At 35.1% G+C, this 27,587-nt stretch overlaps 4 protein-coding genes across 13 annotated transcripts; all 4 read left to right on the forward strand.

The window, feature by feature from the left end:
• The first annotated feature begins 2,525 nt into the window (after positions 1-2,525).
• On the forward strand, positions 2,526-4,619 carry LOC103961435 (probable WRKY transcription factor 75). The gene is made up of 2 exons (XM_009373978.3): positions 2,526-2,978; positions 4,277-4,619. The coding sequence occupies exons 1-2, from the start codon at positions 2,584-2,586 to the stop codon at positions 4,452-4,454; spliced, it is 573 nt and encodes a 190-aa protein (XP_009372253.1). The 5' UTR covers positions 2,526-2,583; the 3' UTR covers positions 4,455-4,619.
• A 6,285-nt stretch (positions 4,620-10,904) lies between these two features.
• On the forward strand, positions 10,905-16,899 carry LOC103961501. Of its 2 annotated transcripts, XM_048574772.1 has the most exons (13): positions 10,905-11,209; positions 11,516-11,622; positions 12,101-12,165; positions 12,595-12,672; positions 12,866-12,944; positions 13,221-13,285; positions 14,236-14,337; positions 15,340-15,429; positions 15,517-15,591; positions 15,681-15,713; positions 15,809-15,889; positions 16,129-16,251; positions 16,444-16,899. In XM_048574772.1, exons 4-13 carry the CDS (start codon positions 12,664-12,666, stop codon positions 16,636-16,638), a joined length of 852 nt encoding a protein of 283 aa, XP_048430729.1. In that variant the 5' UTR covers positions 10,905-11,209; positions 11,516-11,622; positions 12,101-12,165; positions 12,595-12,663; the 3' UTR covers positions 16,639-16,899. The 2 variants fall into 2 exon arrangements, with proteins under 2 accessions (XP_048430729.1, XP_009372328.3); XM_009374053.3 differs by lacking the exon at positions 11,516-11,622.
• A 465-nt stretch (positions 16,900-17,364) lies between these two features.
• LOC103961502 (probable DNA primase large subunit) lies at positions 17,365-22,681 on the forward strand. The gene is given in 17 exon segments (XM_048574711.1): positions 17,365-17,592; positions 18,170-18,231; positions 18,313-18,416; positions 18,500-18,581; positions 18,651-18,710; positions 19,812-19,876; positions 20,017-20,065; positions 20,158-20,205; positions 20,295-20,384; positions 20,514-20,573; positions 21,087-21,146; positions 21,379-21,453; positions 21,783-21,868; positions 22,185-22,278; positions 22,372-22,444; positions 22,447-22,478; positions 22,544-22,681. Coding segments are annotated over 17 exon segments (1,311 nt in total). The 5' UTR covers positions 17,365-17,459.
• Positions 22,682-24,450: 1,769 nt separating this feature from the next.
• Positions 24,451-27,316, forward strand: LOC103961437 (teosinte glume architecture 1). 9 transcript variants are annotated; one of them, XM_048574663.1, is made up of 5 exons: positions 24,451-24,593; positions 24,777-24,836; positions 25,610-26,170; positions 26,283-26,419; positions 26,523-27,316. In XM_048574663.1, exons 3-5 carry the CDS (start codon positions 25,911-25,913, stop codon positions 27,059-27,061), a joined length of 936 nt encoding a protein of 311 aa, XP_048430620.1. In that variant the 5' UTR covers positions 24,451-24,593; positions 24,777-24,836; positions 25,610-25,910; the 3' UTR covers positions 27,062-27,316. The 9 variants fall into 9 exon arrangements, with proteins under 9 accessions (XP_048430620.1, XP_048430615.1, XP_048430617.1 ...); XM_048574658.1 differs by having other exon boundaries at positions 25,812-26,170; XM_048574660.1 differs by having other exon boundaries at positions 25,817-26,170.
• Positions 27,317-27,587: the final 271 nt, after the last annotated feature.

Consider the following 27,587-nt stretch of genomic DNA (forward strand, 5'->3'; position numbering starts at 1 on the left):
AGCGAATGGGGATGGAGCCGACGGTAAGGTGTTACGGATACCGGAGTTGTGTAGGGGATGTTGATGGTGTGTTGCTCAGTTTATCTTTTATTTTAATTTTGGTTATTATTATTTACTATTAATTATATTATTATAATCATTAAAAGTTAAAGGTGTTAATTTTTGAATTAAATATATAAACACATGTGAACAAATTACAAAGAAGACATACATGAGATATCAAAACGGGAATAGTCGACCCTCTTAATAAAACAATCATCCTAGCAGTCTAGAGATTACAGAATAATCTTAAAACACGTGTTCTGACTGGAAAATCTGAACATCCACTACCAGACACATGGGGAAGTTACAACTTCAAATGCATGGCCGGATGGCCCCCAACCCGTGGGGAGCCTAAATTATTACATGTGGTAGAATTATTAGAGAGACAAATCAAATATCTACTTCTAACAATATCGATAGTCTTAAATTTGATAATTACTAAATGCATAATTCGTCAGGTATAAAGTTTTATCACAAAATGTTTTGGTATTAGTTTGATCGAGGTTAGAATATTTAAACTCTTCTTTTCTCATAGATACAGTCATATGAGATATTTCAACATAAACATCGTATGGACCCTAAACCCAAAAACTTAGTTGGTATGAGATTCAAAATTGTTTTTAAATTTTAATAATTAAAAAAGAAAAAATATCCAACGACAACTCCCCATGTATTTAGAAATTACTACCAAATTCAATTAGACACATCAAGATATCCAAATAGAGGGTTGGAGGAGAAGGAGACGAGAGAGAAAGAGGAGAGAAAGATAGGAGAGAATAAATTCAATTGGACAGAACAAGAGATCCAAAGAGAGTCGGAGGAGGGAGAGAGGAGAGAGATAAGACTGAGTGATTCAGAAGGGAGGAGAGAGAAAGAAAGGAAAGGGGAGAGAGATTAGATAAAGATAAAGAGCTAGCACAGAAATATCGGAAGTGAGAGGCAAGAAGAGAGAAAATAGTGGTTTGAAGTTTAAGAACTCTAAAAAACTCATTTTTTGTGTTTTCTAGAAGTAGACTAATTTTTAAGTTAGTTTTAAGTCTAGTTTTTGAAAACAATTCAGCCAAAATAGGTATTCAAATTTCAAAATGTAAAACTTAAAAAAAAAAAAAAAAAGAGTCTAAAAAGTTGGATTCAAATAAAGTACCAAACAAGTTTAAAAATATTTGAATGTGTATTTTAGATTTCAATGAAAAGTATACCCGTACGAAACCTAGGTAAATTTGGTCAAAACCAACCAATTGAAGTATTGAACTAAGATTAATTAATTAATAATAACGTTAATAGTAATTAGGGCAAATATACAGTACTCTTTAAAACCGGGGAATTGGTTAACTGAACGATAATGTAATTACGTTTATGCATAACATTCTACCTAGTGTACAGAATTAAACTTATTATAGTAATAACAATGTCTTTATGTATCATATTAATTTATTAACTATAATTATGTTACATTTTATAAATACAATGGGTTAAACATAATAATTTGGTCGAACTAGACGAGAATCAAACTTAAGATCCTTTACTTATAGATAAAGATGAATACGCTAGACCATAGTACTAATGTTCATTATTAATATGCAATATTGGACAGTTAACTTTGACAATTTTATGATATAACTTTATCTTTTTTGTAATTCAAACGTTCAATGTTTATGCTTAAGATCATATGGTAGCTAAGGAGCTTAAAAATGACTAATGATAATGTGTAATTACATGACGTTCACTAATAATGACTTATTTCTATTTGTAACGTTGTTAATGGTGTAAGAATCAAAGTTAGTTGTGTAATAGACAATATCATGTATAAACTTACTATTATTATGTAACATTTGACAATGAACTTTTGACGATTATATATTAAATTAAATATTATTTAAACAAATGACCATAAGTTTTTCTTTTAGAAACAGAGTACCATAGAATTTCCCCAAGTAATAGGCTTTAGATATTAATTTCCACCCTGAATCATGAAGCTCCAGAAACTCGTACTATCTTTGCGGAAATGACAATTTCTTTATGAGAAATGATCAGGGGATTTTCCCACAAGTGTGATATTCTATGGTTGATGATGAATAATCTTTGAGGAAATGACTTTCTTTATGAAAAATTATAAGAGGATTCTCCTATAAATATAACATTTTATAAATTCTTTGTCACATCACAAAATATTAATTTTTATGGTAATATTATAAAATATTACGCTGAAAATATAAGGAACAAATAATCTATAAAGTGTCTAAGTTTTAAGAGAGTCCTTATCCTTCTCTTTCTTTATTCATCTCACCACTTCCGTGCCACTTACGACACGATCATACGACGAAAGATTCATGGCAGCTCGCAGCCACCAAGCCGCCACCAAGCCGCCTCACCCTTAAATAATTCCAAGTTTCCAATCAGAAAAGAAAACTAGAAAACCGCCCCGCCATAAACCACATAACAAAAATCACGTATATATCACCATACGCTCTATAGTTAAATCAATATTTTCATCACTAACCCCCCCCCCCCTCTCTCTCTCTCTCTCTCTCTCTCTCTGTGATGGAAAATTACCCAACATTCTTTTCTTCATCCACATCGCCTGCTCCTTCTTCCTTGTCATTGAACATGGGAAACCCAGCTCATCATGCTTACAATAGTACTGATCTTCGCCAATTCCAAAGTAGTAAATCATCGAATGGGTTCTTAGGGCTGATGTCAGAGATGGGGGCTTCAAACAACATGATTAAGAACAATTTTAGTTCTCAGGGAAAAAGCGTCGGAGGATCTGGAACTAGTGCGCCAACTGTGAGATTAGGGATGAAAAAAGGAGATCAGAAAAAAATAAGAAAGCCGAGATATGCTTTTCAAACAAGGAGTCAAGTTGATATACTTGATGATGGATATAGATGGAGGAAGTATGGTCAAAAAGCAGTGAAGAACAACAAATTTCCAAGGTATGTACATACAGGTAGCTAGCTTCTTAATTAGTTTTGTTATGAATGATATATATATATATATATATGTATATGTATCAATTCGATTGTGATCAATATATACGTTATAGCTCCAAGCCTTCTGTTTCCCTGATCAGCTCTTAGCTAGGCTGCTGAAAAATATCTGGATATTTATGTAAGATGATCGGCAGACAAATAAACTTGAATATAATCCGAAGACAATATAGCATGTGTATAGTTGTGTGAAGAATATATTCACAAATGGTATGGAACTTTCTTTAGATAAATCATGCATGTTGAACTCATGTTTGATTAACTACCAGGTCATCCGTTATAGATCATGGTGTCCTTTCGCTTCTTAAATCTTGCAATTCTCTCGATGGGCTTGGTTAGAATGTTCACTTTACTACTGTTTAAGCCTTGTAGTACTAAAAAAGTATAAAAAAAAAAAGATCTATAAACTGAATAGATAAGGAATTGTTTCTGTAGATCGAGTTATGAGTACTAATAAATACGATCCCAGGCAATTTTGGTTTTAGAGTACTACTCTTGGAGATTCAAGCAGTTAATAAAGTTAAAGAAGCCCTAGCTCAAGTAATTGAAACTAAGAAGCTTAACAATGCAACATTAATTAGAGTGGCAAAATTTGTATAAGGAGTTTGCCAGTGCAGTCAACTTGTTCTTGATATTTGCTGCAGCTGCTGCTTCTGAGACTTCGTATCATAATGTTGAGACTGAACCTCATATTGGAGAAAGATGAGACCTTGCATGTTATAAGGAGTTGAGTTAATCCCTATATTGCCAATTGGTTAAGATATGGTGATAGCTCAACATTTTTCAATAAGGTCACTGAGAAACATTTAATGTTATTTTTAAAAGAGGGAATTGTTATTAGCATTCCAAAAATCTCATTTTACACTCCAAACTTTCTATAATTAGAAAAAAAAAATGTACTTCTAAGCAATGCAAAATGAAAATTTTGAAGTGTTAATAACAATTCTTTTAAAAGAATTAAATTCTGATACATCAAGGGGAAAAAAGGAACTGGTCTAGATATGATCTGCGTCTCTATTAGAATATTCTGTTTGATGATTTGATCATGTTCTGATTCCACATAAAATCGAGTCATTATCTTCATGCAAATGTTTGGATTCTTCAACTGCTCGTATATAGAACTAGTGCCCAGAAAACATTACTATATAATACATATTCCAACCTGCATAGAAATAAATCCATTAGTTTCCAAAAAAATTAGCAGTTAACTTGTGTATTTGTTTATTATTTCTTACTTTTTGCAGAAGCTACTACCGATGCACGCATCAGGGCTGCAATGTGAAAAAGCAAGTTCAAAGGTTAACGAAAGATGAAGAAGTCGTTGTGACAACTTATGAAGGCATGCATTCTCATCCCATCGAGAAGAGTACTGATAACTTTGAACATATTTTGAGCCAGATGCAAATCTACACTTCATTTTAATTAGTTATATGTCAATGTGCACTGCGTAAAGAGACATATAATATTTTACATGCAAGCTGTAGTTTGTGAATAATTGTGTAGTTTAATTTGTAACAAAAATAAAATGTACGCATACGCGTCAGGAATTTAGATTTCACACTATTAATTTCAGGTTTTATTCTATCAGCTCTTACTTCCTTAACCTACTCAATTTTATTTGTTTACCCTCTAATCATATTCACATGCACTCCATTCAATTTCGATATTGTTTCCAACATAATTTGTTTACTCTATCCCTCTTGATTTTTAGGCTCCCTCACACACACACACACACCCTGTGAATCTTCGTACTTTAAAATAATGTGTTTATTATAAGTTTTCTTATATATGATATACACATATGTATATGTGTATGTATATGTTTTCTTTGAGTTGATAGAATCTTTAGCTCTCTATTAATCCCTTTAAAAGCTTCTTGTAGACTTTTATGAGTCGGTTGAGGTGTTGTGGCAATATATAGTGATTACAGACTTCCACCTAAGAACTTTAGGTGATGACTATCTCAACCTTCCTAATTGGACGTGTGTTGTATTATTCTATCTCCACCATTTATAGGCAACCCATTTATAGGGCAACCGTTTGTCAATCCAATGTCGACTTACATTACCACGCAGCACCTTGTAGGAGAATTCATTTGGTTTGATCTGTAGCCACCCAAGCCAACCAATTAGAGCCTAGTGTTGGCCGCCTCTTTTCCAGTATAAATAGGAGGACTGCTCCATGGTTTTAGGAGCAATGCTTCACTTATTACATTTTTTATACCATATTTGTACCACCTCTTTAAAAGGAAGTAGGGTCCATCAACATATTTCTGTTTTATCTTTATTAAAGATGTGATACAAATGTAGTATGAAAAATGTGGTAAGAGTGACATTTTTGTTGTTTTAGAACGTGAAAATGAAAGAGACTGCATGAATTCCATGCAAAGTGAAAGTCACCTATATACATACATAGTTCTAGCACATGTGTGATTTGTAAATCATTAGCATATTGTATTTAGGATACTAGAAGATCATTTCCTTTTAGGATTGTATAATTAGGCAACGAATCCTCCTTGATTTACTCTAAGTAAAGGCACAAAGATTGAGGAATAAAGCACATAATTTCTCAAGTCTATTCTCCGTCTTTCTATCTCCTTTGCCTCACCTCTCTCTCTTTCTCTTAGATAAAATAGATCATAACAATTTTAAACATATATACATTAGAGAGAGAGAGAGAGAGAGAGAAGAAAGAGAGCTTAGTTTAAGTGAGTTTGTTAGATTGTTGGTGGGTTTGTTTTGTCAAGATTCCAGGTATCAATTGAGGTGAGTGGTTTATGTAATGTGTTCTAAAACTTCTTGTTTTACGGCACGCTTAACTGACATATTATATATTATGCTCACTGCACGACAGTGATTGTTGCTCAGCCCTCACCCTTTTATTTTACTGAAAATATGACTTTAGCCCCTGAAACTTAATTTTCTCTACATAAAACCCAACATAAGTTTTTTCTCTTGAATAAAACCCATTGACTAGATTTCACACTAACAAATTCATTAATTATGTTTGACTTCATGCATTAAAAAAATTTCGGATGACTAAAATACCCCTATTTGATTTATATTTTTTTTATAAACTCTATTTGAATGTTTGATGTACATAATTAATGCCATGCGGATGGATGGTAAGGGAGAATTAATGATGTTACAAAAAAAAACAATAATGTTATAAATTCATTGCCTAATATATAATAACATAAAACATGTCTAATATATGTTATTATACATGCTTAATTAAGTCAATAAAATTATATTTTACATATTAATGTAGGTAAATTATTTCACACACACACACAGATATATATATATATGCCTGATATATGTAAAATTCATGCAAAATAATTTACCTACAAAAAAAATAAAAACATTTGATTCAAATAGTGCACCTACTATTAAAATTTTGAAATGTTAGATTGCTTAAAAAAAGAAAAATAATATACCCAGTATATGTAGAATACATGAAAAATAATTTACCTACATAATAACAAAATCATATATGCAAAATACATAAAAACTAATTTACCTTATAAATTCATTGTTTAATTTTTCAAAGAAACAATGTTTCTACAAGTTTTTTTTTCCCCAAAAATAAAGTACCTATTATTTAATTTTTACGAAAATTGTGTAACTATTGTGTAATTTAAAAAAAAAAATTACATATTGTTTATTTTTTATGAAAATAATGTAACTATTGTTTAGTTTTTACAAGAAACAATGTATGTCACATCCCGGCCCGGGGCGAATCACTTCCCGGGCCCGCTCCACCACCGTAACACGATATTGTCCGCTTTGGGCTTACCATTCCCTCACGGTTTTGTTTTTGGGAACTCACGAGCAACTTACCAGTGGGTCACTCATCATGGGATTGCTCTAGCCCCCTTCTCGCTTAACTTCGGAGTTCCTACGGAACCCAAAGCCAGTGAGCTCCCAAAAGGCCTCGTGCTAGGTAGAGATGAGAATATACATTTAAGGATCACTTCTCTGGGCGATGTGGGATGTCACAATGTATCTATTCAAATCCTCAGAAGGAATCTATTCAAATCCTCAGAAGGAATCTTTCTCAAAATATGTCATATTGACCTCAAATACCCAAAACGTCCATAAACGTTAATTTGGGAAAGCTGCACGCTGGGGATTTATTTCATTGCCACGGTCAAATGACTTGGTAGAAAAATCTGAAACTTTGATAAAATCATCTTGAAAGAGTCACGAACATTCTCCAATTGGAATCACTCCAAAATTCATCCGTTTAATCACTTTTTGCTCCAGATGAAATCGCATGTCCTACGTTGAAAATATATAACAAAGTATCAAAATTCTACAAAAATAACCAATAAATTATAACTAAGAATATATAAAATATATGGTATAATATGGACTCATCATGAGGTTTAATCAAAATTCGACTTTCAATTTACCAAACACTAAATAACCTAATAACTCTTCACTTTGTCGAAAAAATTAATAAAGTGACCTCGTTTAAAGGACAAATATCAGTGGCCATGCTAGAAAGCAGAATTTATTTGTTGAATGTTTAAACGTGTCAGATTTTCTGGCACCAAACGAAGAGTCGTCCATTGCCCCGAAAATGGCGACCAGTGCGGCTACAACATAAATAAGATCGGAAAAAAAAGAAGGAAAAATGTAGCATTCTTACATATGCTGCTGATCACCATTTATTCTTAAAATACTCACGAAAAATAAGCCCCTTCGATTAGATCCTTATGACGTATTAGATTGAACTTTATGCCAAACATTATGTATGTTCATTTTTTAAAGAGAGAAGTTTACACCTTTATTGTTGAATGGACGGTTGAAAGGATAATAAAAAATAAAAAAAAAACAACTGAAATGACATAAAATCGAAAATAATGCTTATCCATTGCACATTTGAATTCCGGTGTCTAATTTGTGCTCATGACTTGGTGTTGGGAAGAGAATCACATCACAAACAAGAGTCAGTTCTTTGGCATAACATATGGACCTTTTTATTTTATTTTTATTTTTTTCATCAAATTGCATTGTTTACAATCCCAAAACGAAACTTTTAAAGCATTTCCACCCGTTTTTGTGGATTTGGATCTACAACTAGACTTATGACATTACTATTTACTTAATTATAAATTGTCGTGGCGAATTCGATATCAAATTAGGCCGTTCATTATGTAACTTAACAGAACTCCATTTTTTCTTAGTGTAAAAATATCAATGTTTTAAAAAAATAATAATAATAAACTGTCGTGACAGTTACTATTCACTCATTGTCAAAAGTAATTCACATTGATTTATTTTATTTTATTTTATTTTAATCTATAATTTAATTATTTAATAATTATTGAATGGATGAGATTAATTTAGAATATGTGACTGATTATGCCACGTGTCCATGTCTATAAAAAATATAGTTTAAAATTTCGAGTAGATTTCGGTTGCTCTTGTCATGTCATGTGTCTTCATCTTTCTTCAACTATGTGTATCAAAAATCTTGCTTAGATTCTAGAGAAGATTTCGGTTGCTCTTGTTTTGCTTTGACTCCACCTTCGACGGGAGATGCCATTTTTGTAAGCATAAACAAAATAGGAATGTAGAAAGTAAAAGATTGTATAGAGTCTTGGTGTGGGAAGTGACAAAAATGATTTAGTAGTATTTGTAGAAGAAATTTACGAGTAATCGTTGGAATGTTTTTTTAACTTTTATTCGATTCTTTTTTTTATTTTTAGATTTAAAATAAATATTAGTACAAAAAATAATAACAATCGTTGGATTAAAGTAAGAATTTAAAATGGATATTTGAGATTGGGCCATGTCGTAAGTAGCTATTGAAAGCCATCCGACAATTGTGGCGGGTTGCAGGTTTCAGAAACTGTCGCGCCACTCGCCAAGCTAGCAGTGTGTTGGCAAAAAAAAATAATAATTATAGGGACATGCTAACATCAACGCCAAAGATTTGAGTTTGGACTCATAATCGACATGAAACTAGCCATAGCAGATGAGTCTTGGCGACCCAAAAATAAGTGGAGTTGTGTTTTGGGTTGAATTTGGGATTTGACCATGTCAACTTTAACATGGATGAAAATGCTCTACAATTGTATAGTATTTTCGGTAATTTGTTACCTAGAAAGTCAAAGGCTAAGTGACACTGTATAAGCAACATTTAGGGTATTAGGATTGTAACATTTCATATTATTATAGTAAGTTAAAAATTCATAAACATTTGAAAAATAAACACACACTTTACTTTTTAAAAATAAAAATAAAAACTTTAAAAAGTAAACACAATCACTTAAATAAAATAAGAATCTAGCGACTAATTTGACCAAAATTAAAAGCAACCCAAGCGAGATTTACTATATTCATGTGAATTATTTCCTTTACCACTATAAATGGATTATTCAATTATTGTTTACTAATAAATAATAGGGGAATTAACTAGGGGTGAATTGTAAAAACCAAAAACCGAAAAAAGGGGACCAAAATCGAAATCATAACCGAAAAAATCGAACCAAAAATAGAAAACCAAACCAAACCAAAATAGTTTGGTATGGTTTCGGTTTTTGTGGTCCGAAAACCGAATCGTACCGTTCCAAACCGAAGTTAGTGTTAAATGATGTCGTTTTACCCCTTAGATAGGTGATGTCGTTTTTTACTCATAAGTTGGTGCCCTTTTTTTTATTTGTATGTAGAAATGGCAAGTGGAAATTCAAGAAAATGTGCTATGTTGCCCCTAGGCAACCTAAGCGTTAGGAAGCAAACTCTTAGTCAAACGTGAGCGTTGAGCTTGAGGAATTGAAGAAGTGTGGAAGACATGAAACTTTGCATGTTTATTTGAATTTATGATTTTAGTTGGAATGTTTAGGTGTAGAAGACTTGAAGGTTTAGGTGTAGAAGACTTGAAATGTGATGTTTCTTTCAAGTTGGACTTTTGGAAGACTTTAACTTTGATGTTATTTTTAAGTTAGGACTTTTGGAAAACTTGAAACTTTGATGTTTATTTTAAGCTTTGGACTATAGATGACTTGATTCTAGTTAACTTTGAATGTTTGAACTTTGATTTTAATGTCTTTGATTTAGGTGGAATATTTGTTTTATTGATTGTGTTGGAATTGTTAATTTGAAGTTTTTTTTTTTGAAGAAAAGAAAAGGAAAAAAAAAAAAACCGGTACCAAATTGAAACTGAACAAAAAAACCAAATAAAAAAATCCGAACCGAAAGAAAACCGACGAAAAAGTGAACCGAATAATAACTTCGGTATGATTTCAGTTTTAGCAAAAAACTGAATCGAATTGTACCGAACTCACCCCTAAAATTAACGTAGAGTCAACACTATTTATGAAACAATCCAATTATAATAAGTTCTTATATAATTCTGGGTATTTTTTGAGAAAGCACCTGTTGTTAATCGCGGTCAAAAATATATTTAATTAAGAGAGAAATTTACACAGAACACATACACAATTATCACGTGACATTTTAATTTTCATAATACAATCTCATATATTGAACATTTACAAATTTGCAAATATTCTTATTTCTATTAATTAATGAAATCCTCTTTGTCAACCAAAAGAGGGTAAAAAGATTATTTAGTTTTCTATTATACACAAAAAAAAATGATGGACAATAATGTAATTTCATAAGTCAAAATTTTACTACCTCCAATATTAAAAATAAAATAAAATAAAAACCTCCCACTTCTCTCTCTCTCTCCTTTTTATTTTCTAAAAAAATGTGTTCACTCGTACAAAATATATAGATAAATGCTAATTTTATTAAAAAAAAAGCCACAATAACGATAAACTCGTTGTTGTAAATTACTTCTTTGAATAGCGAGTAAAAGTTATTTTAAAAAGGGCCTTTGTAGTACTAATCGAGCCCAAGGTCATTTTGCTTTCACGGGCGGAAATAGGGTTGTCGCCTTGCTCTACAGAAGTAGTCGATTCTCAGTTTCCTCAGTAGCGAAGGAGGGAGAGAGAGAGGAGAGAAAATACCCGGAATTCGGAAAGAGAGAGAAAATTCGATTTCTTGTGAAACAATTTACCAGCTCTGTGATCTCCAAAGGAGGAGGAGCTCCGATGCCTTGTCGCTCTGCCGTTTAGTCTCCGCGAGAGGATACCTAAATATAATCAGAGTCGATGGCTGCTCTCCCTCTAGGCAAGCTCACCATTCTCGTCGGCGCAGGTCCGTACAAATTCCTCGCTCCTCTTTTTACTCATTCAATTTTGTAGTATCTCAAACTCCATGGCAGTCTATTTTGTTACGTTCTCGAACCCCGTTGTAATTGAGTCCCGAACTGGTTTATTATTTTTAACTTTTGATTTTGGGCATAGTACTGGCGGAAAGCAATCATGCCCATGCACCTGGTGCGGGTTCGATCCCCCTCCCTCCCCCAACATTTAACAATTCAACCCACTACTATCGTTTGTCAAAAAGAAAAATGTTAGGGTTTTCGATTAACCCTGGTTCTATCATTTGGGAACACTGAAGGGATGCTGGGTGGTAGCTGGAGGAAGTATGCTTTCTTTTGAATGTACTGTTAATCCGACATTGCAATGGAGAAAGGCGTCTGAGAGTGTGAAAGTGGAGCTGTATTGGTATTTGAGTATCCGAGCCATATTAATTCTGTTGGTTTTTGCATTTGATTAAAAATGTGCAGTGTTTTATGTTTATTAAGGAGCTTAAGTCGTGCTTAAACCAGCCAAGACTCTGTTTTGTTATATGGGTTAGTGGTATTTTTAGGAGAATCGGATGGTATGCTGTGAAACGTGAAAGTGTAGGCTTTTAGGTATTTTATAACTAGGTGGAAAATGGTTCCCCTTGTGTGGTTATGTGCTTTCTTGCTTCTCGATTTTTCATGCCCGCTTGTCACCTGTCCAGTCCCATTTGAGTACTAGCTCCTGACCTCATCTAAAGGGTTCTAATCAATCTGGGTTGGTCTTCATATTGGTAGTTTCTCATGATTGGTGAACCAACTTATTGCAATTGTGGGGTTTGACATAAAATTGTTAATTTATGCTGTCTTAGTTGAAGAGCATGTATTTCTAATCAATTGGTGTTTCGTATGCTTCTTAGGCATTCTTGGTTCAGTTCTTGCAAAAGAAGGACGTGTATCTGATGTTGTCTCTGGTGCTTTCAAGGTAGTTTCTCATGCTACTTCTGTTTTGTATTCTATATGTTAAAAATTGCACTTCAAATTTGCTGTTTTAAAGTCTATGTATGGGTGGCATCCAATGTATTACATAATACATACTGATCTTGCTGCCAGCTGGTGATGTTGTATCCAAGGACTGAGTATTTATATCAATCAGGATAGGAGGGTAGAGGTTCAATGTTCTTGAGGGCTTTTGAGAAGAGATTAGGACAATAGGGAAATCTGTGTGTCATTACAACTTCCAAGATTTTATCGGGATACAATTTGCATATTTTGTTGGGCTTGGCTGTATTCTTTAAACTATATTTAAATAAAAATCTTCAGTTTTAATGTTCTTTGTTTTTCTTTAAATTGTATAAATTTTACTGTATATCATTACGACCATAAGATTTTATAGTATTTGTTTTGACCACAGATTGCTTGGAAACAAATTAGACGAAGTGATAATACTTCGGCGGTTAATAAACCACACAACGACTCTCTGATGGCTCAGGTTTCGTATTTTCTTCTACAGTTTTTATTACTTATAATTGCTTTTAAAGTAGTTGGATACTAGAACAGTTAGCCTTACCACACACATTGAGCAACGACTTTTCTTTTTCTCAGTCAGCATCTGTGTGCTTTCATTATTGGAGCTTCGTATTTTAGTGAATGGCATAATGTGATTAAATAATTAAATTTGACAGATGAACAACCTACGGAAGGAGCTGGAGATAATAGCATCATGTCGACTACCAGTTACAGTTATAACTATGAGTCGAACAGGTTTTGATTACCTTCCCTTGAGTTCTGAACATGGTTATTTATTGTCTGGATTAGTAAGCACACCAACAAAACCTTAATAAACTAACAAAATTACGCGGTTTTTATATCTTTTTTTTTCATCCAGTTTGTAAACATCTTATGGCTCAGCTAGATGAGCATGAATATATGTTATTAATCAAGTACAAGGTTTTCATAAAATTTATTGTTATGTGTTGTGTATATAGGTCTGTAACTATCAGTTTGTGATATTCTGTGACATGGTTTTGGTTACTGCAGGTACTAGCAAATATGGTATAATTATTGTTGTAGTAGCCGCAGGATATGGCTACTTCTGGTGGAAGGTAAGAGGTTTTATTTAGTACGATATAATAAAGAGGTTAAAGCTTCCCCCTGGGCCAACTGATCAAACTTCTTTTTCCAAATTCTACCTATCACTAAATCGTGGATGTTAATAACATTCTTGATTTGAAAAATGACTATTTATCTATGACTTCTGTGGCTAACTTGTTTAGCCATAAAGAGAAAAATTTGTACTTGAAAATGTAGTACTGATATGTGTTTGTGAATTCCTTTACATTAGTGAAGACATCAAACTTCAGCCATTAGATACTTTGGTTCTTTTCAGTTTTGGTATCTACTACAATTGCTCAATGATAAGCACTACCAGTTAAGACATGGATTCAACCCCTTTATGTTTCTCCTTGACATTTTGATATGATCTACTATAAATAACAATAGTGGATCAAGGTATACAACGAGCAGAAGTTATGATAAAAGGCCCGGGTCTCAAAAGAGATGTAGCATTAATAACCATCTTAATAACTTCCTTACGTGCATTTGTTTGGTCCATCCAACTATGCCTGTTTGGGATGCTATAATTCTTTTTCATCTAGTAGGATCCATTAATCAAAATGGTTACTGAAACAAACACTTTGCTTACTTGATATTTGCTTGCCTTTGTCTAGTGGGAAGTTATATCTGAACTTGATAATCTTCAAGTATTCGTGTCATAGTGTACAAAATCTAAAGTAGATGAACCATTTAATAATTTAGAATTGAATTTTGAGTATGCTCTCAAGGACTCTGTGTTTGTAGGGTGTTTATTGCGTAAAATCATAAATTTTTTAAAAGGTTGTAATTATGATAGGTATCGTTCCAAAATCTCACCCTGTTTGGTTTGATAAACAAATTATTTTTGAAAAAAATTAACTAGTGGATCAAACTTTGTTTTCTTCTGTTCTCTCTTGTCAAAGTTGTTTATTATATATGTGCATTTCTTGTATGTTTGCAGGGGTGGAAGCTTCCTGACATGATGTTTGCAACAAGACGTAGCTTGTCTGATGCTTCCAATTCTGTTGCTAAACAGCTTGAGAGTCTGTTTACATCAATTTCGGCAAGTCTTCTCTCTCTCTCTCTTGCTATTGATTTTCTGACGTTACTTTTTCTATTACCAAGTGAAATATTGTGTCTTGTATCTATGGTGGAATGTGTCTTGTATCTATGGTGGAATTGACGTGGTGCATTATGTAATAAGTTGGTCGTTATGTTGTTTCATGGTATGTTAAGTGCTTTCTTAAGAATGAGAGGAGCTTTTGTTTTTCTGTCTTCACTGATGCCATTCAATTAGTGTTTCACATTGACTATATGTCTACGCCATGAATATTCTGTTGCAAGTCAAGTGTTTCTCTCTTCCAAATGTTGTTGGTAAAATTTTATATGGACCCAACCATTTGCTCACTAGACCCATCTATTATTTATTTATATATTTTTCATAAGTTTCAATTCCTTAAACAAAATAAATAAAACTAAAAATGAGCCACCCCCTACCTAGCTGGCAAACTCTCTGCGATGGCGGACCAGATGCAGAAATTTTCTCTGTGAGGTTGCAGCCCTCCATTCCATTCAGATTTTTGATAGTGTAGAGAGCGAAAGCAAGAGATGAGAGCAGGGGCTGATGGTTGTAAGACTTAACGAAGTTGACGTTGTCGTTCCGGTTGGGCATGGCAGATGGTTGTTGGGTTTCTTTAGTTTTTCATTATTTTATCAATTTTGCTGAAGGGCAAATGTCGGAATTTAGAAATTACCAACATTTGGTTGGGTTTTATGAGCAAATTGTTAAGTCCACATATAACGATCCATGTTATGAGGTACTTAATTTATTTCCAAAAGGCCTTGGTTGTGGTTGAAACTTTTGTGATTTAGATGAACTCGTGTGATCATTAGATGATTTCATCTATTTCTGGTGGTTTCATGAAAGTCTGCATAATTCACAAGAAAATTTTATGAACCTGTTATGTTTGTCATGCTTTTGGATTGAATTTTCTTGTAATATGTTTTTAATTAGAAATGAAAAATAAAAGTCTCTAACTTTGTAGATATTTTGTCTGATTTTCAGACCACTCAGAGGAAATTGTCTTCACAACTTGACAATGTGGAATGTAGTTTGGATGAAAGTATAGAAAATACGGCTAAGACACAACAGGAGGTGGGTATGTTAGATATTAATAAGTAGTTTTGTTTGTATTTCTGTGATTCAAGTTCATTAACAAGAAACCTTCTTTGCCATTTATAGGTTGTTCAACTACAAGGAAGGACGGATACCATTAGCAGAGATTTTAAAAAAGTTCACCATGCAGTGCTGACTCTGGTGACTCATTGTTTTATTATTTCTTTTCATCTCTCACAAAATATATTCATGAATGGAAAATCATATTCCTTATTTTTCTTTGGTCGCAGGAAACAAAAATTAATAGAATTGAAGGGAAGCAGGTATATAGTAGTTAACTCTTTTGATTTATGAGTTGTTATTCTCTGCCCTTGAATACTGTTTTGTACTGACGGTCTGGCCTTTGACTTCTAATTAGGGTGAGATTACCGGTGGAGTATGGAAGTTATGTGACTACGCCCTGAACATGGAAAAGGGCATAAATGCAGAACGCATTCAGGCATGTACTGATTATTTCCTGCATAACTGGAAGATTGATATTTATGTCTGATTCTGTAGTCATCTTACGTTACTTTTGCGTTGACTAATGATTGATTGTACTGCTTTATGTAACATTAATTTTTTTGTTTTTTCAGAGTTTATTACTTTTATAGTTTTGTAACTTTATTTTATCAGAATGAGCCTCAATTGATATGGTTCATTTGGCATTTTATTGACTCTGATTTCCACAATATTCAGGCATCACCATCCAGTTTTTCCAGGCCAGTTCTTGAACTACCACCAGCCTCCCCCTCATCTTTGGTGACCCCACCGAAGTCCTCGAGGCCAGCGCTTGAGCTACCCCCAGCATCACCCTCAAGGGTAAGATTGATGTTCAAAGTGTGTATAGTGGTTTGATATGCTATCTTATTAAGATAATATATTGAATTGGTTGGAGGCTTAACACCTCTATTCTTAAAACCAACTCTACAATTGTTTGAATTTTTACTTACTTGACTTTGTCTCATTTTCGGTTGAGGTATTTATAGTCCTATCCATCTCCTGTCGTTTCAGGGGAATGGTGGAATCTTGGAAGTGGTTGAGTCCTCAAATCGTGGCGAGGCTTCCAGTGAGCTTTGTGCTCCAGAAGGCACAAACAATGCGTCTTCCAGTTCTGGTTGGTTCGGGTTTGGGTTTCCAACTTTTAATAGTTCGGCTCTCCTGAGGACGCGAAGTGCTACAACTGGAATGGTTCAACGGAAACGATGAACTATTCAACCGTTATGAGGATCTTTGTATAGATCTGGTAAAGTCATTTAGAGTATATTCATATGATAATTCATCATTTGTACTCTCTGTGAGGTGAAAGCCTTGAGCTTTTTTAGACTGTTTAGTTTCGAGAGCCAAAACCTCAAATATAGCAAACGCCTTGTCCCCAATCGAAGGCACTGTAACGGGACGGGATGCTGAGAATTTTGTAGCGCAGACACGACGTAATATTGGTATTTAAGATGGTTTCATTTTTGAGTATTTGTTTGTGTATGTATATGAATGATGCCTGTTGTCACAGAAGAGGTTTTAGTTCGTTGTTTCGGCCAATAATGGCATCAAAGGTGGAGAAATTCTTGAGGGTGACTTTGTGTATGTACTCCTCTAATAACAATCTAGCTACGTTACCTGACTTTGATGTGATGATTAATTGAGTGGCGTAAGCATTCAATGACACCTAAGAATTTATTATCGGCAATTGCTCCACGAGAAATGCGAGCAATCTTTGCATTTGGACTCTCACGTTTTTTCATCATTAATTCTTAGCTAAAAACATTAAGGTTGTGTTTTTTATGTAAATTATTTGAAGAAGCGAAAATGTTAATTGCAATACGGTTTTTAATAATTACGAATTGTGAAGTGAACACAAAATCAGAAATTACTATGAAATCCTATATCCAGCTTCAGCACGACCTTTTTGAGCCTGCAATGTAAAGAGAGCTGTTTCCCGCCATTTTTCATTGCTCGGCTTCTTTGGCGCGCAAGCATAAAATATAAAGAACTCACACCGCAGTAGTGGCCCACCGGAGAGAGGAGCAAAAATGCAAGTCGTTCGATCTCAGACGAAATCTTTCATCAAGGACGTCGTCCCGACCCTCCCTCTCTACCGCTCCGCTCCCGCCCTCGAATGTCGTCTCGAAGAGTTCGAGCTCTTCGCCCTCGATCGCCTCCGAGGTAATTTTGTCACCTTCTCCAGAAACTTTGTAATTTCTCTTTCGCTGCTGATTTTTTTCTGGCGAAACATCGGGAATTATTAATTTTGGTTTCTGTTTCGTTGCTGAGAAAATTCTGGAAAATGGAAACACTTTTTTCTGGTGCTAAGTTAAACCGTTCACCGTTTAGGGCGTGAAATTAACCGAAAAGGAAGAGCCAGTAAACTTGGGGATGAGAATGATTGAGATTCATAGCGGTATAAGGTCTTGTATTTTTTAGATTAGTTTGTAATTTTCTTATTAAGGTAGAAAATGCTGAAAAAAATTGATTAATTTTATGCTAGAGTGCGACTGTTTGGGAGCTGGGAAAATAGAATTGCTTTCCGAGTCGATTTTAGTACAGCTCCATGGCTTATTTCGGTTGGTCTGGTTTCCCTTTTTCTTCTGGATTTCGGAATCAAACAAAATTTGTGAAATTTGATTCGTGGCATTTTAATGGAGAAGGTTAAGTAAGTTCTTCAATGGAATATGAGTTTAGCGTTTTCCCCGCATGTATCTCGACAGTTGCAGTGATTGATGATAATTACTGCTGTATGCAGTGCTTAAAGGGATTTCTGATGGATTATCATGCGGAAAGAAACCTGACGAAATGCAGAAGTTGGTAAAACCATAGTTCCAGGTTGAAATTCTTTTCATTTCCCTTGTTGCACCCTTAGACAATTAACATTTAGGCATTTTACAGGCAATAGAACTATGGAAGACAAATATGAGGCATCCTCAGGCATCTGAGGTCGTCAACAAGGGCATAATATCACACTTTGTTCTGCGACTAGTTTATTGCAGAACGTAAGAACTTCTAACTTTTATTCTCTTAAAAGATTTCCTCATTATATCTTATTTTACGTTGTTACTTTTTAATCTGCATTTAGGGAGGACCTGAGAAAATGGTTTCTTTCCATGGAGACTGCCTTATTTCGTTACCGATTTATGAATGAACAACCTGAACCGCAGGTAATCTACATTTTACTTGGCTCATTCTGTTAGTCAGTTTATGATCAATATTCTGCTTTTGGTATTCAGCGGGCACTCATGGAAGAATTTGATCTTCCATACAAGGCAGTCAGTGGTTCAGAACTTGAGGTAATTATGTGCCTCGTTCTTTCTAAAGTCTTTACGATATGATGTGCTCAATATAGAAAATGTGCATTTGAAACTAAGACCATTTCGGCATTTTTATGTCAGTTTCATACTTTCTAAACCCTTTAAAGCAATCACCGTATAAGTTTGTCTTTCCTTGCTGAGTGTATCAGATAAATTGGTCCCGGTTTCACGTTCGCTCGGTGCTCAATCTCCACCAACTGGTAGGGGTGCATATTTTATATACTTTGTAATGCCTGAGTCAATAAATTGTGCATTATTTTATAGTTGTGGATTTTCTTAGTTAAACTCAGATGCACTGTTTAAATGTTCTAATATCTGGGTGTGCGCAATAATGGGATGTCTATGACATGTTGTTAGGTCTTGGTCTTGCATTTGGCATGTTTATTTACGTTTTTAGAAGAACACGTACATTGTTCCTTCAAACACGTTTAAAAAAAGTGATTACTTTGCTGTTATCCATATTCTAAGTTTTCCCCTTTACTTTCTCTTTTGCGGCTAGTGACATCTTCTTTAAGGTGTGTTTATCGTTGCTTCATTCTTCCTTTTCAACTGTATATTCTTTAATTTATTATTTGATCATGCTAGTTGATTTAGTTATTGGAGTACGGGAATGAGTCTCCCAACTTCTGTGTATTTGGTATGGACAAAAACCATGTCTGAGGTTCCTGTTGGCTCAATGTTACCAAAAATACATATTGAGTTGTTTCTATTTATAGCCTGTGTTGCTTCATCGACGAAGTCAATTGTTAAGAAAAAGAAATTATTGAATGAATTTTAAAATTCTAACCTCGTAAATTTATGTCATGTGTTATATAACTTATGTTTTATCATTTTGTTTTCTTTATGTTTAATTTGTTATTATCCTAAACCTCCATTAAGTTACCGTTTGAAGAAGTTCCAGAACTGGTAGCCAGTCGTAGGGTATTCATCAGTAAGGGGCATGCATATATAGCTAGAAGTCAGGTTTAGTTAATGCTTTCTATTACTTCTTGCATAGACGATATACCTATGAAGTGACGATTATCATTGATATCATTTTTGTTTGTTTGCTTCCCTCTCTCTCCACCCCCGAAACAATAGGTGGTTTCCCTTGTTGCCACACAATTCCGCGGTCTTCTATCAAAGGCACTTATTTTGACAAACAGGTTATTGTTGGCTATTTGTAATTCAAAGCTCATTCGTTATACCTGGTGTTACTATAATTGCTTTGTTATCTATTTTCAAAGAAAATCTAAGCATAAGGTTTTGGATTTCAAAATATCAGAAGTTGCACTTGTGCATGCAGAAAATGGACAACAACTATAGCAGAACAAGAGAAGGATCGGTCGACTCCTGTGAGAATCGGATCCCGAACCTTGTATTTTGAAACAGGCATTTATTTCCAAGTTAGCTTCTTGACATTTCTTTTCCTTCAATATCTGTTTAGATTGTTGTAGCCCTATCCTCAAGTTACCTGGGTCCTGACCATTCTGAGGTAGTTCTTTACTTGTTTTAGCTCATCTATTACCTGTAGGTATTGATCATGTAATTTGAAGTTAATTAGTCTGTTAACTGCCTCTGTAGCCAAAAGAGTTTGGTCAGATTTCCTTAAAAGACATTGATGATGCAGCCAAGAGCTCATTTCCTCTGTGCATGCGCCACCTATTTGAAAAGGTATAAACATTGGGGTTTTGATGTTTTTATGAAACGTAATTCACACTTTTTTGCTAATGTCTCTTCTTTGCTTCTTTTTGCTTGTGAAGATTTTATATCTGCCTCTGCTCTTGTTTTACTCATGCTACTTTGAGGGAGGATCATCATTTAAAGCATGGAGGGAGAATGCAGCTAGGTCTCTTTCTCAAGGTTTTATCCTACAACCTGCATCACTCTCTGGTTTCTGTCCTGTCTTATGTGGGTATATTAGCATTTCAATTAGGCGGTCGGAGTCTAGATGTATGTAATGGGAAACTCGGTAACATGTTATTTGATATAAACCTGCTGTTGCATGTGTATTTGGTACATAAACACTAGATACTAGTCAGTGACGTTTACCACTTATTGGGTTTAGTTGGTGCTTTTATATGTCTATATGCAAGTTAGCTAGAGTTTTCAAAATTATTTGAAGTCATACAGCCTTGTTATGTTGAAAAAGTTGTAGAATTGTGAATGATGATTTTGGAGAATGCAGAATGGCCTATATATTATGTAATTTATAGTTTTTTGTAGCGTATTTTGGCACATGAAAATTGTCAGCTGACGTTTATACGCACAACCTGGCTATGACAAACTGTAAAAGTTATCAAAAGAATCATGAATCTATCTTTCTCGGGCTCTTCTTTCCCCATTGGCTAAGTTTTCTGATTAACCTCTGTGTAGGGTGTTGGGTTGAAGCTGGATGATGCCCTTTCGTTTTGGAAAGCTGAGTTCTCGCAAAAAGTGAGTATGGAGTTTCTTAAGTATTTCATCTACTCATTCTTAATAATCACACCAGGCACAAGATTTTCTTTCAACATTTGTTATCCATGTATGGTGGAAAAATTTGTTGTAAATTTGTAAAATTCCAAAATCATAGTGCATTGTATTATTAAGGTGTTTTCCTGTTCCGTGCCTGGTCCTTGTGACTTGCTTGGAGTTTAATTCCAAGCTTTGCGTTTGATCTTTGCCATAGGTTGGTGCTGAAAGGTTTGACAAAGAGTATTCGTATGGCATACGCCACAATTATGGAAGAGAGGGGAACAGAATGGTAAGACATCAAACTTAAGATTCAAGAGTATAAAGATGATATAGTCTTGATTCTACTCAAATAGTAAGAATTTTGAGTGATGTTATGTCTAGACTCATATCACGGGATCAAAACTGAAATCATGGGAAATATTCAAGAAAAATTGAAACTTCTACATAGTTTATTGCTTGTTGCAGAAGCATTTTGCTGTTGGATGTTATTCTTAGATATATAACATTTTTGTTAAAAATACCATTAGAAACCTGGAAGTACTTGTGAAGAAATATTTGATATATATCATGTTGTGTTGTATGATGACGATCAAATATGTTCACCTTTTGACATTGCAGGATTACACGCCTTATTCCTGTCAAAAAATCATCTCATCTACACCTGGTGTAGGAGATCATCATGGATGCCCATATCGATATTTCAGGTAATTTCGACAGTAAAAAAATTTCATTATTCATCTGATGATGTTTAACTTGTTTTCCAACATTACTGGCTGTAATATATTGGATAGAACTGCCATAGCACGAAAACTAAATACATCAGTGCCTTATTTTAGTAATGCAATGAATTTCAGATAAAGTAGTCATACATACATGGCTGATCAACCATATCCTTTTATTCGCCATACTTAAATCGAATCTCGTCGCCCTAGGACATAGTACTTGCCTATGGCATATCTAACTTTTTCTAACAGATTTGTGCAATACTTTATCGAATGTCTCAATATTTATCTGCGACAGTGAAGAGCACTTGAGAGCCGCTCTTGGTAAAATGGGAGTTACCGGGCGAGCAGTTGGAGATGTAATGGACAAAGCTAAAAACAGGCATTATCAGGTGAAAATGTTACTAATCTGCATCAAAATTATTCCAAGTTGTGTTTTGTTCTGACACAAGGTTATGTGGAATACTTGGTGACGTATGCATCAGCTGGCGTGCACCCTGACGTTCGAAGCTATTCATGGTTCATCATGTGATGCTGGGATTAACCATCCAAATCAGTACTTAACGACAGCCAAATTATTATAAAATCGAAGGTAAATTAAGCTTTTATTTACAGTTTACTATCAGACACCAAAAATTTAGCAAAACTGGTTTTTAGTTGTGCTGTGAGAGTTTGCCTAGGCTTCCCAAAAAGGCTGAAGTTGTACTAGACGCTTATCCGAACCTTTCTCTTTGTAGAACCAGTCTACAGCGTAAGGGAGAGCTTTTTGAGCAGCCGAAGAGACGGATATATTAGCATATTCTCATTCCACGGGTACCTCTCTAAAAATAGGCTATGTACAATGCAGAGAATACAGCATCCAGCCAAATTGGACTCCTTTATTTCAATTTTTATAGGGAGAATGATAACCACATAATTTTGTTTTCTCCCACATATACCGTCTTTTATTTCTAGCCACCGAATTACATAAATCAAAACACCTGCAATGAAAAAGATTGAGGTGTGCTATCCACACATTCCAAATTACTTCTCACACATCTCTTCTTAATTTCTGTTTGTTGATCTTCCTTAATTCATCCGATCCGATAATCGAAAATTAAAAGAATGTGTGAGAAGTAAAATGGGGTGTGTGGATATCACACCCCAAAAAATTAAACAGAATTATGTAGGACGAGAAAAAAAGGTTGGTGGTTATCATGTCTCTTTTTATACCAAGATCTTTTTTCAAACTCAAAAGAAAGCCTCCCAAAGTGCTTTTGATCTGTCCCAAAGTAGGAAGGGCAAATAGTTTGGCTTCCTAATTTAAATTTAAAAACATACGATAAGCATTAAAGAATGCTGCACTGGGACCGATTAAAGAGGAATCTTGGAAAGGGAGGGTTTCTATTATTAGCAAGTGCTGTTCTGCAACGTGGGGTCCACCACTCACATTGCTCCATCTCATCTCTCCCCTGCCTTTTACTTTTCTTTTTTTGGCAGCTGAGCTCGAATTTGTTCTGGTCGGGCTGAAGAACTAATCACGACGAAGCTCGTGACATAACATATTGTTGCCATAAATAGTGTTCGGAAAGTATGTGGCCGACACTCGAGCGTCGAGAGAAGAAAAACGTTGCGAAAGAGCCGGGACCATTTCTTTTGGCGGGTGGTGCTCGCGCGTGCCGAGATTTTAATTTATTTTAATTTAAAATTTACCAAAAGGGTCGTTGACACGTGGTCCTCCAAATCCGAAAGGTCTTCGGGGCGTAAAATTCAATTTGCGGAGAGTTTGAATACTTCTTTTTGTGACCAAGTGGCGGTGGGGGTTAGGCTTCCAGATTTGTCAAGTTGAAGCAGATTAGCCTCTTTAAGAGGTGATTAATTACCAAGATAAGCAAAACTGATTAATGTTTTAAGGAAAAAGGATGGAGGAGAGCTCAGATCAGAGTTGGCTTTCTAGTCGGTATCCATTGCCCATCCCTCTCACAATGTGGGTCCCCCCTTTAGCTCCACCTGAGACATCATTACAATTTTAGTACTCAAGCAAAGGTCTATCTAGTTATTGATAATGGGTTAATATCATTGCAATTGATAAAAGGTATCAACATGTCAAATAAGCATAAAAAAATTTCTACTTACGCAAAATATAAATATGATAGATTCCATGAAGTTGATTAACTTCCTCTTCCAAACCTAATCCAATGGCTAAACCGTCACAATATGAGTTTTAACTTTTGTGCACATGTCCCCCATGCTCCTAGTTCTATTTCTGCTTCCAGTTCTGGTTTGTGGATGTGGGTTGACTTCAAATCCTAAAGCATGTAGTCAAATTTAACAAATAATAATTGAAGAAGTAGCGATTGAATTCTGTAATAGGAGACGGCTATCTAATTAAAGCAGCTTTCATGATTAGTAAAAGTAGCATAAAGTCAAATGAGATCAAAATACACGAAATCTCATATGAGTTTCTTTACTTGTAAAGTAGTCCGAGTGTCCTCCACAAGTTATTGTCCCATGAACATAAAACGTGAATTATGGAACACAAGAAACTCTCTCAACTCTTTTTATTTAAATTCCATTTGGCCTTTCCCCTAAAGTTTGAAAGCAACTACACGCTGTCCCTTTCCCCTCCACTCGTTTTTCCCCTTTTATTTTGCTTTCAATGTTCAGTCTTTATTTATGGTGTGCATCTCTCTCTCTTTTTCGCTAAAATGGCTGCAAATCCAAAAGGGTAAGAGGGGAAGACTTGCAGCTCACTCTTTACTCAGCTTCTTGCGCTCTGCCCTCCCTAGCTAGGAAGAGTTAGCAGCTACTGCTCTAGCTGTCTGTATTGTTTGGTAGAAAAGTGATGGCTGTTCATTCCAAACGAGGCATCTTATTCTCTTTCTTTTTCTTGTTTTTCTTATCTTCTCAGGTTTTCTCTGTGTAATTGGAGAGCTTGGAGGTTATCAAATTAAACCACCCAGAGTCTGAGGTACCTATCAATTATTATATCCTTTTTTGTTTTGCTTTTCCTCACCATATTTGGGAGACAAGTTCAAAATTCTCTACTGTTTATTGCATTTGAAATGATCGCCAAAAGTGGACTGAAACGGTAAAAACTCTTGTGTTCTTGTAACTACTAGAATGACTTTTATTTCAATCAGGAAGACGAAATTTTGCTGGTTGACCAATTTTTAGGAAAAGAATTTGAAGAAATTATCGATGAATAATTCAAGATTGTTTGTTAATGGTCCCTATATTTGTTTAGATGTATGTTATGTCAGTTAATCAGGGCAACGTGTCTGTCCCATGCACGCGAGTCGGAATCCCCCCTCCCCACATAACCCACCTACCTACTCATCAGTTATGGTGTTCAACTGACTTGCACCAATAGACCACTATTGCATTGGAATTAGGCGCCCATCTTTTTACTGTTGTCAACTAATGTCCTCGATATATGATTTAACCCTATGTTAGAACATATTCTATGTTCTGTGCTAGGAAGCGTTACTCCTCTTTTCATTCCAAATTTAGGAACAAGACCGATACGATTAATTGGTCTGTGTGCCTCTGTCGTTACTCTTTTGTATCCCTGTTCCTCAGATACAATTTGATCCTTGTACGGCCAAATCTCAATTAGTGGAAAGCCTTCGATGCTTCCTTATGAAAACATCAATTTTTTTGGGGTGTAAACGATATCTCTTTATTCTTTATGACGTTGACCACACTTCTGATCCCTATTTGCATTTCTTCTGGTATGAGAAGTTATGGAATGCATGTGCAGGCTGATTGTTCTTCTTATGTTACTTGGAGGGAATATGTTTCATCTGGTTTTAAGAAGATAAGATTTCAGAAAAGAGAATTACATAAATAAATAATTTCGTGCAAATCTTTTTCTGTTTTTCTTTCTTCTAACCTACTTCATTATTTGGTTATTGGGGACGTCTCGGAAACTGTTTCCGTGAAGAAAAGGCGTGTTAAACAGTGCTCCAGTTTCCAGTTCTGCATAAAAATAAGGGATATTACTTGATAAAGTTCAAAACTTTGAGCTCAGTTGATTATCGATATGGAAGATGGATCAAGGTGCAAGTTGAAGGATCCTGGGGTCTCTATGAGGAAGCCATCTTCGAGTACTACATCTTTGAAAAGACCGCGACAACCCAATAACGAAACCAAGATTGCTGCATGCTTGGTTGATGGGTGCAATTCGGACCTTAGCAAATGCCGGGATTATCATCGACGGCATAAAGTATGTGAGCTCCATTCAAAGACCTCAAAAGTTACAATCAAGGGCCAGGAACGGCGGTTCTGTCAGCAGTGCAGCAGGTAAGTGGGATGCAATGGCTCTAGGAATTTCTATGTTATAAATGCATGCTGTGATGAAAATATGATTAGTCTTACAAACAAACAAGTAACATTTCTTTGTGACATGTCGAAGGTTCCATTCGTTGGTGGAATTCGATGAAGGAAAAAGAAGCTGCAGAAGACGTCTTGATGGACACAACAAACGTAGGAGGAAGCGTCAGTCAGAATCCATGTCCACAAATTTGGGAAGATTTCTTTCCAATTACCAAGGTTTGGAATTTTTTCCTGATAAAATGTATATCTGCTAATGTTTTCATTGGCTTAACTGAAAGCACAATGTGTGTTCTTTACTGTTCAAACTTATCATATGCAGGCACAAGATTCTTGTCATTCGGTAATCCACAAATGTGTGCAGCAAATGCTGTCATGAACTCTCCGTGGGGCTACGCATTGAAACCGGAGAATGATTCTGTGCTGCTTGATAACCACTCACAATTAAATGAGACAAGAAGAAGCTCATATACTTACCGAGAAAAACAAATCCCATTTGTGCAAGGCTTTGAATACGCGCACTCAGAAGCTTCTGTCTACCAACCATTTACAAATGCCAACTTTGCACTGGGAAATTCTAGCAACAGCCATAGAATGTTTGCCAATGGATTATACCGCGACAGAGAATCTAATTGTGCTCTCTCTCTTCTGTCATGGACACGAGCAACACAAGAGGAGATTGGGCTAAGCCACACAGCGCAGTCCAGTTCAGTATGCCCGGCTCAGTCCATGATCCCAAGAATCCACTACAAAAATGTGGGAGTGCAGGATGAGGCTGCAATTTCTAATTTGGTTAGTGATGGCAACAGCATTGGCAATCTCCACTGCCAGGGCAAGTTTCAGAATTCAAATTATTCCTGATGCCTCAACTGCTGGTGCATTCTACCCTTCTGGTGGGAAAAGTTTTATATGCAAAATTATCCCTCCTACTCGTTTGTCTTTTCAGTTAAGAACTTAACAGTCCCCAGAAGGGTGGAAATAATGATGCTGCTAAATGGGATTGTTTTTCCCATTTCTGAGAAGAATTATATTTTGCATAAGTGGAGTTTCCATGATGTAACCATTATGAGTTGCCACTCTGATTAATGTTTATGAAGTTGTTTGCTTTCATGACAAGACGATATGCGCAACCACTCTAATATAGAGGTGGATTCAAACTTCGGTGCAAGAGAGCAAAAACACTAGCCTAATGTTGCACTAGTTATGAAAAAAAAAATTTCTAGTACAAGTGATGGCATTATTCTAATTTACACTAAGAGGAGGGATGAATGTTTGAACACGAGGTGTAGTGGGTTAAAAAGAAGGACATTATCCACGAGGGCATTTCACGACATACGGTAGTTATGAAATAATTGGTTAGCGAGCATGCAAATATCTGCAGGTTTGT

Source organism: the organism of the source record quoted next, unplaced genomic scaffold, assembly GCF_019419815.1.
Source record: "Pyrus x bretschneideri cultivar Hongxiangsu unplaced genomic scaffold, Pyrus_bretschneideri_v1 Contig74, whole genome shotgun sequence".
NCBI lineage: Eukaryota > Viridiplantae > Streptophyta > Magnoliopsida > Rosales > Rosaceae > Pyrus > Pyrus x bretschneideri.

Bases quoted from the DNA above. Each gene is read 5' to 3' on its own strand.
- LOC103961435 (XM_009373978.3), top strand. From the start codon at position 2,584: ATGGAAAATTACCCAACATTCTTTTCTTCATCCACATCGCCTGCTCCT. The intron at 2,979-4,276 runs GTATGTACATAC...TACTTTTTGCAG, and splicing joins AAGAACAACAAATTTCCAAG to AAGCTACTACCGATGCACGC.
- LOC103961501 (XM_009374053.3), top strand. From the start codon at position 11,164: ATGGCTGCTCTCCCTCTAGGCAAGCTCACCATTCTCGTCGGCGCAG. The intron at 12,166-12,594 runs GTAGTTTCTCAT...TTTTGACCACAG, and splicing joins TTGTCTCTGGTGCTTTCAAG to ATTGCTTGGAAACAAATTAG. The intron at 16,252-16,443 runs GTAAGATTGATG...CTGTCGTTTCAG, and splicing joins CCCCAGCATCACCCTCAAGG to GGGAATGGTGGAATCTTGGA.
- LOC103961437 (XM_048574663.1), top strand. From the start codon at position 25,911: ATGGAAGATGGATCAAGGTGCAAGTTGAAGGATCCTGGGGTCTCTATG. The intron at 26,171-26,282 runs GTAAGTGGGATG...GACATGTCGAAG, and splicing joins TTCTGTCAGCAGTGCAGCAG to GTTCCATTCGTTGGTGGAAT. The intron at 26,420-26,522 runs GTTTGGAATTTT...TATCATATGCAG, and splicing joins ATTTCTTTCCAATTACCAAG to GCACAAGATTCTTGTCATTC.